The sequence below is a fragment of the Poecile atricapillus genome, chromosome 12, assembly GCF_030490865.1.
Source record: "Poecile atricapillus isolate bPoeAtr1 chromosome 12, bPoeAtr1.hap1, whole genome shotgun sequence".
Lineage (NCBI taxonomy): Eukaryota > Metazoa > Chordata > Aves > Passeriformes > Paridae > Poecile > Poecile atricapillus.
The window spans coordinates 1,109,446-1,121,841 of record NC_081260.1 but is presented as its reverse complement, the minus strand read 5'-3'; the positions used below and the strand labels follow the sequence as shown (position 1 = coordinate 1,121,841).

The 12,396-nt window shown below is 56.2% G+C and overlaps 1 protein-coding gene across 1 annotated transcript; it reads left to right on the top strand.

Annotated features, from left to right (window-relative positions):
- The first annotated feature begins 3,088 nt into the window (after positions 1–3,088).
- LOC131583693 (hemicentin-1-like) lies at positions 3,089–9,827 on the top strand. Its single transcript, XM_058848089.1, has 10 exons — positions 3,089–3,137; positions 5,323–5,628; positions 6,769–7,038; positions 7,426–7,542; positions 7,739–7,840; positions 8,222–8,344; positions 8,530–8,622; positions 8,862–8,954; positions 9,190–9,247; positions 9,706–9,827. The coding sequence occupies exons 1-10, from the start codon at positions 3,089–3,091 to the stop codon at positions 9,752–9,754; spliced, it is 1,260 nt and encodes a 419-aa protein (XP_058704072.1). The 3' UTR covers positions 9,755–9,827.
- The last annotated feature ends 2,569 nt before the right edge of the window (positions 9,828–12,396 follow it).

Sequence of the window (12,396 nt, the reverse complement as noted above, 5' to 3'; positions counted from 1 at the left end):
ACAGGCCAGCAGCTCCTCAATGCCAGGAGAGGCAGGAGCCCCCAGTGTCACCTCCAGGAGAGGCAGGAGCCCCCAGTGTCACCTCCAGGAGAGGCAGGAGCCCCCAGCCCCACAGCAGGCCAGGGGAGCTGCCAGCTGCTCCAGGCCCTCTGTGCCGGTGCCTCACCACAACAGAGACCCTGCAATACCTCAGACACCTCCAGCCTCCCCAGGGCCTGCTCAGGAGAGGGGACAGGGGGAAACCAAAGGCTCTGGGACCATTTTTTGGGAGTTCTGCCTTTGAGCACAGGCAGCTCCTGCTGTCCGTGCTCCCAGCCTGGCCCTCGCAGCCAGGGTGGCTCAGTCATGAGCCATTGTTATTGTTATTCCATATTGTTATTCCATGGTTAGTCCCACCATGGGAATGCTCCTCCAAGCAAGTGCCTTCAGGATCTGGGAGCTTTGCATCATTCCCTCTTTGGCCTTATTATTTTTTTCATCTGCCAGGTTTAGGGGATTTCTAGCAGAGCAGAATGGAAATCTCTGGGATCTTTTATCACTGCTCCAAGCCAAGCTGCCTGGAGAGATCCTGGTGTACTTCGGGCATTTCTGAGGAAGTTTAGGTTAGAGGAGGAAAAGAGAATCAGCAAGATCTGCGTGTTGGGAAGCAGAGGTGACGATGTTGGATGAGGGATGGAATTCCCAGGATTCCTGACAAGCTTCCCAGTGTGGCTCCTCTTCCAGCCTTCCTCAGGACGTGCTGTTAGGCCATCTGCACTCTCTGCTGCATGAACCTCCCTCTTTGGGTGTATTTTTTCCCCAAATTCTCCTACTTTTAATGTATCTCAGAGGTGCCTTTCAGCTCCTGGGATCTGTCATGCTGGAGGGCGACAGGGTAAGGAACAAAAGCCAATCCTGCTGTTAGAGACTCTTTCATTCATCTTTTGGGGTGTTCCCTGTGCTCTGAGCCCTGGCTGTGCTGTGTGAGGTGCCTCAGGGCAGCCAGCTGCTGCAAACACTCAGTGTGGAGATTGTGGTGCCCAAACAATCCCAAAATCTGCTCTTGCTGTGGGCTGAGCTCCCTGATGCTCCAGTCCCGGTGTTCCCAGCGTTTCCCTGGCAGCCCAGAGGGATTTCTGGGGTTCCAGGCTGGGAAGCTGGTGGTGCCAGGTGTCCTCTGTCCCTACAGATCCAGTGGCAGGAGCCAATTTTAAAACTCAGCAGGAAAATGAAGCCCCCTCCAGCCAACCCCTTTCCATAGTGGAAGAAAAACACTGCGAGAGATTCCAAGCTGAAGTCACAATTTACTGAAGAAATCGCAATAATCACAGTGGTATTAATAAAAGATTGTACAAAAGGAGAACGGTTTGCCCACAAAAAGGGGATTTACCAGCACAGAGGTAAGGGGTGGCCGTGGTGTGGCCAGCTGGGACCTGCGGTGACTCCTGCAGTGAACCAGCAAAGCAAAGAGGATCCCTCCGCTTCCACCTCCTTTTTGGAGGGGACAAAGCCACTCCCTTCCACCAAGGGAATATAAACAAGGTTCTGCTTGCGGTATCTGAGCATTCCCCGAGTGTCGCTGTCCCTGTCCTGGGCGAGCTGAGCCCCCGGAGCATCGCCCATCCCAGCCAGCCCTTCCTCATCCCGGCCAGCCCTTCCTCATCCTGGCCTGTCCCCGGCCACACGGTGGCACAAAATGCCACAAATTCCCGTGCCACGAACGCTCCGGGGCTCCCGCGGTGCCGCTCCCTCCCCAAACCTCCGGAGCAGCCCAGGAACTGCTGCTCGGAGCCCGGGATGGGATTTTAGGGGATGGGATTTTAGGGGATGGGTTTTTAGGGGATGAGATTTTAGGGGATGGGCTTTTAGGGGATGGGATTTTAGGGGATGGGCTTTTAGGGGATGGGATTTTAGGGGATGGGCTTTTAGGGGATGGGATTTTAGGGGATGGGATTTTAGGGGATGGGATTTTAGGGGATGGGTTTTTATGGGATGTGTTTTTAGGGGATAGGTTTTTAGGGGATGGGTTTTTATGGGATGGGTTTTTAGGGGATGCAGTGCACAGGGCAGGGATGATGTGAGAGAACGGGGTGTGGGGCTGGTCTGAAGGAAGCCGAGAGGAGCTGCTTCCACTTCCAGCCGAGCTGAAAAGCATTTCCACTTTGTTTCCGTCCTCATCTGGGGCTTGGAGCAGCCTGGCCCAGCAGAAGGGGTCTCTTCCATGGCTGGGGGGTTTTAAGGTCCCTTCCAAGCCAAACCCGTCTGGAATTCCATTATTTTGGGATGGATGTGACAGAACGAGGTCCCCGGGTGCTGACCTGTGGGGTGTGGATGATCCAGATCGGGGGGGGGGGGGGGGGAGGACAAAGCTGCTCCCGGGTTCTTTAGAGCCGGACCGAGCCCGACCGAGCCCCCGCTGCCCCCAGAACCGGGCTGGGACCGAGACCCAGCCCCGCTCCGGGCTCTGGGAGAGGATTCGGCTCTGGGAAGGGATGGGGATGGATCATCCCCCCTCGGGCACTGAAATCACCTGCATGGCCCCCGAAATTTGGGAACTTGGGACCCTTCCCTGAGCCGGCAGAGCCCCGGAGCCACCGATGGCTCCCGGGGGAGCGGGGACAGGAACAGGGACAGGAGCGGGGACAGGAGAGGGGACAGGAGCGGGGACAGGAACAGGGACAGGAGAGGGGACAGGAGAGGGGACAGGAGCGGGGACAGGAGAGGGGACATGAGAGAGGACAGGAACAGGGACAGGGACAGGAACAGGGACAGGAGCAGGGACAGGAGAGGGGACAGGAGAGGGGACAGGAGCAGGGAAAGGAACAGGGACAGGAGCGGGGACAGGAGTGGGGACAGGAGCAGGGACAGGAGCGGGGACAGGAACAGGGACAGGAGCGGGGACAGGAACAGGAGCGGTGACAGGAGCCGGAGCCGCCGCTCCCGGGAGGAGCCTGGGAGGGGAAAGGGCAGGAAAACATCCTGGGAATACCCGCGGCCCCGGGAATCCATGGCAGGGCTGCGAAGCCAGCCTCGCACAGCAGCGCGGAATTGAGAGGAATATTTGGAATATCTGGAATCCGGGAGAGCTGGGGCTGTTCTCCCTCGGCTGATGCTGCTGTGCCGGGAGCTGCCGGGCATCACCCGGATGCTGCTCGCAGGTGAGGAGGGCTGGGCTGGGGGGTAAAAGGCTTAACCTGGAAGGTAAAGCTGTGTTTGTCCAAGGAAAGAGGAGCTGGAAGAGCAGCTCCGGGGATAAAAGCGTGCTGCAGCCACGTCTGTAGCGGGGCCGGTAGATGTACTCACACAGAAATGCGTTATTCGTTAATATCTGTGTTTGTGGTAAAAATATTTGTGTTAAAAATTGATGTGTACGAATATTTGATGCTTTTAAAAGCACAGGTTTTATTGCAGTTAAAGTCGTGTGAGCGTTTTCACTCCTTAAATAATCCCTGGCTGCCCTGAAACACAAACCCTGGGATAACAGGAGGGTTTGGGTCGAAAAGGACATTAAAGCTCATCCCATCCCACCCCCAGGCTGCTACAAACTCCGTCCAACCCGGCCTTGAGCACTTCCAGGGCTGGGGCAGCCACGGCTGATCCAAATGCACAAAGATTTTCAGGATGAGCATCTAAAACAGAATTACCCATTACCCTCCAGCTTTATTTTGGGATGGTGTCAGTGAGCTCTGGGTCTGTGGGATGAGTTTTGGCCACTGCAGCTGCAAAATGTGGAGCGTTTTCCCCTTTCCCTTCAGCTCATTGCTCTGTTCTGTGTAAATAGTGTTTTCCCAGCAGAAAAAGGAAAATTTTCAGAGCTTTCTTTTTCATAGAAAAGGATCTTTTAGTCCTTAAATTAAAATTAAATTAAATTAAAAAGTATTTTAGTCATTAAATTGTATTTTCTTCCTCCACATCTACAGTTTGGGGGCCAGGAAGGCATGAAAAGAGCTGCCTTTCAAGGTTATGAGAGTGAGAAATGAAAACCACCTCATGAACTTGGCTTTAGCTGTGGGAGCAGCAGGAGTTTCCAGGGCCTGGCAGGTGCAGTGGAAATGCAGGTGCACAGGTGTTTATCGGGCCAGGAGCTGAGACACAACAAACACACAGAGCAAACACGGGCTGTGAGCATCCCCGGGCTCCCTGCTCTGCCCCTCTCCTCTTTCCTGGAATCCTCCCTGCTGGGACCTTCCCACAGCAGCTCTTCCTTAATTCCCTGAGCCCAAACCCAGAAATTTCGGGAGGATGGCTGCACCCTGCATGCCAGGAGCATGTGGGCACCTTCAGCCCCAAACAAGATCAGGAATTTGGTGTCTGTCCCACCCCTGGAAGTGTCCAAGGGCAGGCTGAGCAGGGATTGGAACAGCCTGCTCTAGTGGAAGACAGAGCTGGAATGAGATGGGCTTTGAGCTCCTTTCCCTCCCAAACCTTTCCAGGGTTCCATGAATCGGGAATTATTTTGTACTACTTGTTGTACTCTATGAATTGGGAATTATTTTGTACTACTTGTTGTGGGATCTCTGTCTCCTCAGGGCTGAGCCCCTCTGGGACACCCCCTCACAGTTCTTATTATCAGTTAATATTTTTATCACAGTTCCCTTATCTCAGTTCTGTTTCAGGAAGGATACTCCAAAAGGCTCCTTAGCTTCTTGTTTCTCTTATTTATTAATATAGAATCTCTTGTTTATTAATATAGAATCAAAAGTCTTGCCAGGTCTTCCCCAGATTTTCTGCACAAGTTTATCCACCACAGCTTTGGCTCAAGTTGGCTTGAACAGCACAAAATGGCCTCAAACTGCGCAGCATTTTTATCTTTATACTCATTCTTACCCAATTAAAAATAGACACATAAATTATTTTTATTAATGACCCAATGACCCATCACCTGTGTGCTGCACTGTGGCATTTTCTATCCAATCACCCAAAAACCTCTAGAAGAACATGAAGAAAGAAGGAAAAGAGACAACACCCTAAATCCTCCATCTTGCCTTCTGTTCTCTAAACTAGTTTATACTCTAACTTATCACCCAGTGGCTTTAGAAAACTCTCTAATTTACACACACTTTTAGCTTTTCTATTTAATTTTAACAGTTGTTTTCAGGGTGTTGTGTGAAATTCAGTGTTTTCTTGGATGCCAGAGCCAGGTATCAGAGCCAAGGGCGCACTCTGTGCCTCAGACTACAACAGTGAGCCGTGGAAATTGGGTGGGGATGACAAAAGCTGGGGCAGGAGAAGCTCATTGTCCTCCTGTGCCACGGGACACTTTCCCAGGAGGGATTTCTCCCATCCCCACCCCTGTCCTCGCTCCAGGGCTGCTGCTGCTGTTCCCTCTGGCTCTGGGAACAGCAGGACCCATCCACAGAGCGGCTGCCGTGGGATCCTCGGTGCTGCTCCCCGGCCTGGATAACAACACCCGCAGCGATTCCACACTCTGGGAATTCCTGAATGGCAGCGGCTCCCACAGCATCCTGCAGCACCCCAGAGGAGCCCCCAGCCCCACCATCCACCCTCCCTACACACAACGAGCCCTTTTCCACCCATCCGATGGATCCCTGCTGCTGGAGAACGTCCAGGAGAGTGACAGTGGCACCTACAGAGTGACTGGCGGTGCGGGAGGAGGGAAGAGCCTGGAAATCCAGCTGGAAGTGCTCCGTGAGTGAGTGGGGGCTGTGGGAGGGGGGAGGGATCCAGGCAGAATCTGGGTCCAAGAGCAGGAGCAGGGGCTGGAGAAGGGATCTGAGCAGAGGCTGATGGGCCAGTCCTGAGCTGCTCTGCACCTGCCGTGTGTGGACACAGCACCAAGAGACCTTGGAAAGGTTCCCAACCTGTCCTGGGCCAGCAGATGTGGAAATGCTGCCCAGTGAGAGCTCCCAGGGGCCCGGCTGGGACACAGGGACGAGTTCCATCCTGGAAAGGCAATTCCCTCCCTTGTTTCCCACACCTCGATGCAGGGATGGAGGGAGGACAAAGGGATGAGGGAGTGACCGGTGAGATGATGGAGGGACTGGAACAGGAGGGAAGAAGCAGGGGGGTGATGGAGGGACTGGAACAGGAGGGAAGAAGCAGGGGGGTGATGGAGGGACTGGAACAGGAGGGAAGAAGCAGGGGGGTGATGGGGGCACTGCTGGGTTGCTGTGGGTCCCTCCCCAGCGCTTTGCCAGGGACACCGGACAGGGCTGAGGTTTCTGGAGGAGCCACCGCCCCCTCAGGCCGGGCCGTTTGCCCTCCGCAGGCGCCACCGCAGGGATAAAAGGCTCTTGAAACGGCCCAGAGGTCCCTCCCCAGCAATTCCCTTAATTCACCCTGCCTTACCCACCCTCAGCAATCACTCCACGGCCATAATGCCACCGCAGCCCTTCAGCAGCCTCTCCTCCCAGCCACACACCCGAGCGGCATCTGCTGCCCTCCCTGCTCTTGTCTCATTTCCTGACGCATTCCCAAGCGCTCCCTGTTTACCCACATCCATTAAAAGCAGGGATTCAGCGGGATAAAGATCCAGCCCTGGAAAGCACAGCAGCGGGATGGGCGTGCCAAGGGAAAGGCGGCTGTGGCTGATGCTGTGGTGGCAATTGCAGCCCAAGGGCACGTCAGGGATGCTCCAGGGATGCTGGCACAGGTGCCCAGAGCAGCCCTGGATCCCTGGAATGCCCAAGGCCAGGTTGGGCGGGGTTTTGGAGCAGCCTGGGGCAGTGGGAGGTGTCCCTGCCGTGGCAGGGGTGTGATGGGATGAGCTTTAAGGTCCATTCCCACCCGACCCGTTCTGTGATTCTGAGTTCTCTGTTCCCTTCCCAGAGCCCGTGTCCCTCCCCCGGCTCCAGAGCAGCTCTCTGGTGGTCAGGGCCCCTGGGCAGCTGGTCTGTGAGGTGGCAGAGGGCAGAGTGGACAGCATCACCTGGAGGAAGGATGGGCAGCCCCTTCCCCCAGGCAGAGCTCCCCGGCTCTCCGGCAGCCGCAGCGTTCTGCACCTGAGCCCGGCCAAGAGATCCGACTGCGGCTCCTACTCCTGCAACGCCAGCAACGGGATCAGCTGGCAAGAAACCTCCCTGAAGGTCACCATTGAAGGTCTGAGCTCCCACTGCTCCTCCAGCCCTCCCTGGGGTGCCTCAGTGCCTCCATCCCACCCCTCAGCCGCTGTCACTGTGCCCAGAGGAGCTGCCCATCCATCATGGGAGCATCAGCAGCCTCTGGTCCCTGCTCTGGATGCACAGGACTGGCACAGTCCTGGGCAGGAGATGCCATTCCCTGCCGGGACAGGCCAAGCTGATGCTGAGCAGGGGCAGGAGGGTGGCCGGGAAGCCCGAGGGAGCTCCCAGCCCAGGCTGGACATTGCAAGGGGAGAATTTGGCCACCAGCTGGCAAATAAATGGGATCTGTGGTGGTGATGGAGCCACCAGAGCCAGGGGGGCTGGTCCTGCTGATGTCCCTGCCCTCGGGGTCGCTCTGTTCCAGGTCTCTCCCATCGCCTGAAGCTCACCCTGAGGATTGCGGTGGTCGCCGTGGTCTTCGCTGTCATCTCGGCCTGGGGATTAATTATCCCCGTCTGCCAGTCTGAAAAGCTGAGGATAAGTGAGTTAAGGGGGAACAGGACCCCATTTCCCTGCTCTGGTGGGGGAGAGTGAAGAGAATTGCTCTGGGAAGCCCCAGATGCTGGGATTTCCTCCTGCACCCGGGTGGGGATGGGCTGCACCCCCCGAGGAAGGGGGGACGGCTGGCAGGGGATTCCGGGGGTCACAGCAGTCACCCCCCTCTGCTCTGGTTTTAGGGGGGGAGCTCTGGAGGTGGCTCAGCTCCTACACCTGCGGGCTGGTGTGCATCGCCTGCGTCCTGGATGGCACCGCCGGCATCCTCTGGATGTGGGAGGAAGGTGGGAGGGGGCTGTGGGGGGGTCTGGAGGGAGGGAGGACCGAGCCCAGGGGAGGAGCAGAGCCCAGTGGGGCCCAGAGAGGAAGGCAGTGAGGGACAGGGGAGCCAGGCCATGGAATGAGGGGGCCAGACCCATCTGGGGCAATCCATGATCCATGTGGGATCTCCATGTGTGATCACCACGTTCAGAGTTAATTATTTTAACTTTCCCAGAGCCCTTTCCCAGGCTGAGTCCCAGCAGGACAGTAAATGATCAGAGGATGGAGAGGCTGCAAGGAAAGGCTGGGAGTCAGAGGAGGGTGGGGAAGGGATGTGATGCAGAGCCATGAAGGGGGTGGGCACTGGAACCTCGGGGTCTCTGCCTTGTCCCGTTGTCTCTCAGGCCCTTCTGTGGCTGTCATACTGCCTGAGATCACCCTCAGCTACCTCACCGTGGTCACCTTCCTGGTTGCCACCACCGTGATTTTCCAGCCCACTGATTTCAGCCATCTGAAGAGCAAAAAAGGTGAGTGGTCCCACCGAGGATGGACCAAACTGCTCCACTGGGGGGGTTATTCTGCCCAAAACATCTCCCTAACTCGTGAAAATGAGAACCCCTGTGCTGAGCTCAGGCTGGGTGAGGCCAGCCCTGCACCCACACCTCTGGACACTCATCCTCATCCTCATCCTCATCCCCTTTTCCCCTCACAGCTCAGCGCACCATGGGCTACGCCGCGCCGGGGGCCGTGGTGGCCGTGGTGCTGAGCAGTGCCTTCCTCATCAGGGGCTCCTACCACCGCCACGGTGAGCACAGACCCTGCAGGGACCTCCCCGAGGCCTCCTGGGACCCCCACGTCCCTCCCACACCTCCAAAAACAAACCCAACCAACCGGGAGTTTTGGGGAAGTGAAACCTTGGCAGCAGCAAAGTTCGGTCTCAGCATCCTCCCCCCGTTTTATTTTCTGTCTTTTGTGTGTTTGTGCTTTCATGGTGGCAACCTGCCTTCCTCCTTTCCCGGCCCCTGCTGCTCTCTCCTGTGGCAGAAGAAGGATGCTCGGAGTTCCTGGATGTCACTGTCCTGGTGGCCACCACGGCGGCCGTGTCAGCCCTGCCGCTCCTCGCCATCGGCCTCTGCTGTGAGTCTGCTCCTCCATCCTCTTCCTCAGCCCCTCCCAACGCCCCGGGGTCCCCACACCATCCAGCAGGCACAGGAATCCTTTAAAAGCACTTTATTTGGCTCTTGTGAAGCCAGTGATTGCCACTGAGTGTTTCCCTTCCCTGGGAAGCCGCAGGGGCTGTATCCCAAAAACAACTCCCCATGCTTGGTGCCTCTCACACCTTCTGATCTGGGGACAGATTTGTCTTTTGCAGATCACAAAACCCAGGGCAGGTGCAAGGAGAGCGATGTCTGTTGGATGGACAAAGCTGGGTAGGTCCCTTGTTCCTATTTTCCTCATAAATTCCAATTTTCCACATGAATTTGTACAGCTTGAAGAGAAGGAAGCAGGATATGGAAACTATCCTGTGTTCTAGTTTAAAACCCAGCCCAGCACTGGCCTCCAGCCCTGGGTTCAGGGGGAGGCTCTGGTGGGGTCCCCACCCAGCAAAGCACGTGAGAGACCACCCAAAACTCCCCCTTATGGCCTCACCCTGAAGCTTTTAAACCTTAATTCCTCCTGGATTCGTGGATTAACAGAAAGGTTTGGGTGGGAAGGGAATTCTAAGATTATCCCATTCCACGCCTGGCATGGCAGGGACACCTCCCTTGGCCTGGGACATTCCAGGGATGCAGGGGCAGCCCCAGCTGCTCTGGGCACCTGTGCCAGGGGCTCCCACCCTGCCAGGGAAGTTTTGATGCTCAGAACTTCCCCCTCCTCTTCCTTCCAGGTCCTTTGAGATGTCTCAGCCAGGCACCAAGGACACCACTCCCAGCTGAGCTCCATCTCGGGGTGTCTCTCACTTCCCCCAGGTTTAGTGGGTTCAGGGCTCTCAGTTTTGGTTCCTCTGTGATCCTCATAATAAATGTCCATGAAATTAACCTGATTCTGCCTTTTATTTTTTTATGAAACAGACCCAGGGGAGGCCAAGTGCACATTTCCCCCTTTCTTCCTCCAGAAAACCAAAGCCTGAAGTAGAGAAGCCCCTTTAGCAGCAGCTGCAGGAGTCTCTCACTGCTTTATCTTTATTTAAAGTTTGTTTACAACACTTTAGAGCTGTATGTGTAAGATATACCTGGGATTAGCATGAAATACTTTTCTGTGAGTAACCCTGTAGTAATTTGAAATAGATTCTGGCTTTTCCAGTAGTAAAGGTGGAGGAAGGACAGGAAGGCACAGAACCCAGGGTCGGAGGAGGTGGATGCTGTCAGCAGCTCTTCCCCAGGTCCAGCCCAGGGTGTCTGACACACTCTGGGATTGATTTACTCCGGGCAGGATTCAACTCATGCTCAGCCTGTACCAGGGGCTGTTTTTCCCGGCTCTCACAATGCACTGAGGTGTTTCCTGCAGGCATTCCCAGCCTCTAACAGCTGCTGAGCACAGCCCTGCACCCCGAGGTGAACCCCAAACCCCCCCAAAAAGCCCCCCAGGGGCAGCCCCGACGCAGCTCCTTGAGCAGCAGCTCCTCCCTGCCAGGCCCCCGTGACTCAGGGAACGGGGCCAGGTTAAAAATACCCTCCCCAGGTTTGGAGCAGAGCTCGGGGCTGTTCCCAAGCCCAGCTGGGCCCCTCGGGCTGTCACTGCCACAGCAGCAGGGGAGGGAGGGATGGGGCTGCAGGAACCCCACGAGGGGAGCAAGGGCTGTCCTCAAGAGCAAGGGATCCTCTCCCTCTCCTGGGGTGACCTCAGGGTGCTCCTGGGGTGACCTCAGGGTGCTCCTGGGGTGGCCTCAGGGTGCTCCTGTCCCCACTTTGTTCTGTTCATGCTGCAGCTGAGGTTCTGCACCTCTCAGTGAGGTTCTGAGAGCCAAGGGGGAGAAAAGAAGCTCAGTTTGTTTGCAGAAAGGGCGCTGACTCCTCCACATTCTCCTGCTGGGCTCTGTTCTCTGCAGCACGGACAGACAGCAGGACAGCTCCCCTTTGCTTTATTTTAGTTAGTTTTTTTTAGCCAGCTGAGGCAGAGGAGTTCCCTGCACTGTGGGTTTTGGTTTATTTTTCCTTTTTCTCGGATCTGTTCGAACCTGCTCTGGACTGAAACCCCAGGAAAACACCAGGAGCTCACAGCTGTGGCCCCCCAGGGCCTGGGCTGCATTTTTCCAGCACAGGAGGTGCTGATAAGGGACTGAGCAGGCTGAGGTACACCCCATGACAAGGACTTTCTGAATTTGCCACCCCTTCAGAACTGCAAGAGGTTTTATTAATATTAGTCATTTTTCACGCTTGTGAATACTCTGCTTGTTAAATAAACAAAATAAAGTAAATAAAGCTTTTACACTTTTCTCCAAGGAAATCTTTTCCCAAACCAGTTGTGGGAGGAGCTGCTTGAATTTGCTTTCTGGAAGGAATCCATTCAGAGATTTCTTTTTTGCCCTAACCCAGGGCTCTCCCGGAGCCAGGGATGAATCCAGCATTCCCAGATCTGCCACCAGCCACACCCCACCAGGGGCTGATCCAACCCCACTGCCCACCCCCAAACACGACAGCAAAACCTTCTGGGATAACACACACTCTTTGTTAGCAGCAACAGACTCCAGCAAACCACAGAGTCTCCAAAAGCATTCACAGACAACTCCCCAAAACTTAGGAAAGTATTTCTTGTAAAACATCTGGCTACGTTTTACACCCTCAAGTCCAACAGAGAACGTGACAACCTGCCCTGCAGCTTCCAGCGGGGCTGCAATCTCATTTATCCCACCCAAACTCCTCGGCTTCCTTTAATGGCTCCACGAACCCCCAGGCTGAGATGGCCCCTCAATGTCCCCCAGTTTTCCAGTTTGCCTTTGAGAGGTCCCCAGCCTGCTCCAGAGGTGCTGGGGACTGGCTCAGGGAGGGCCCTGGGCCCGGGATCTCCCCCTCACACTAAAAGGGGGTGCAAATGTCCCAGGGTGACCAACAGTGGGGTCCAGCACTCGGCAGAGACCCCAGAGCTCTCCAGACTCAGCTGAAGGAGCAGCATCCCCTGCACAGCAAAGGCCAGGACAGCCCTGCAGAGACAGCACGGGGAGGGAGGGGACAGTGGGGACAGCAGGGACAGCAGGGACTGCAGGGACAGGAGGGACAGCAGGGACAGCAGGGACAGCAGGGACAGGAGCAGGGGACAGCAGGGGACAGCAGGGACAGGAGCAGGGACAGCAGGGACAGGAGCAGGGACAGGAGCAGGGACAGCAGGGACAGGAGCAGGGACAGCAGGGACAGGAGCAGGGACAGGAGCAGGGACAGCAGGGACAGGAGCAGGGACAGCAGGGACAAGAGCAGGGACAGGAGCAGGGACAGCAGGGACAGGAGGGGACAGGAGCAGGGACAGCAGGGGACAGCAGGGACAGGAGGGGACAGGAGCAGGGCTCCCTGGATGCAGTCAGCCAGGGCTGATGTCACTCGCAGGAGCAGCAAACGGGAAGGACAAGCTGGCACCAGCACGGTGT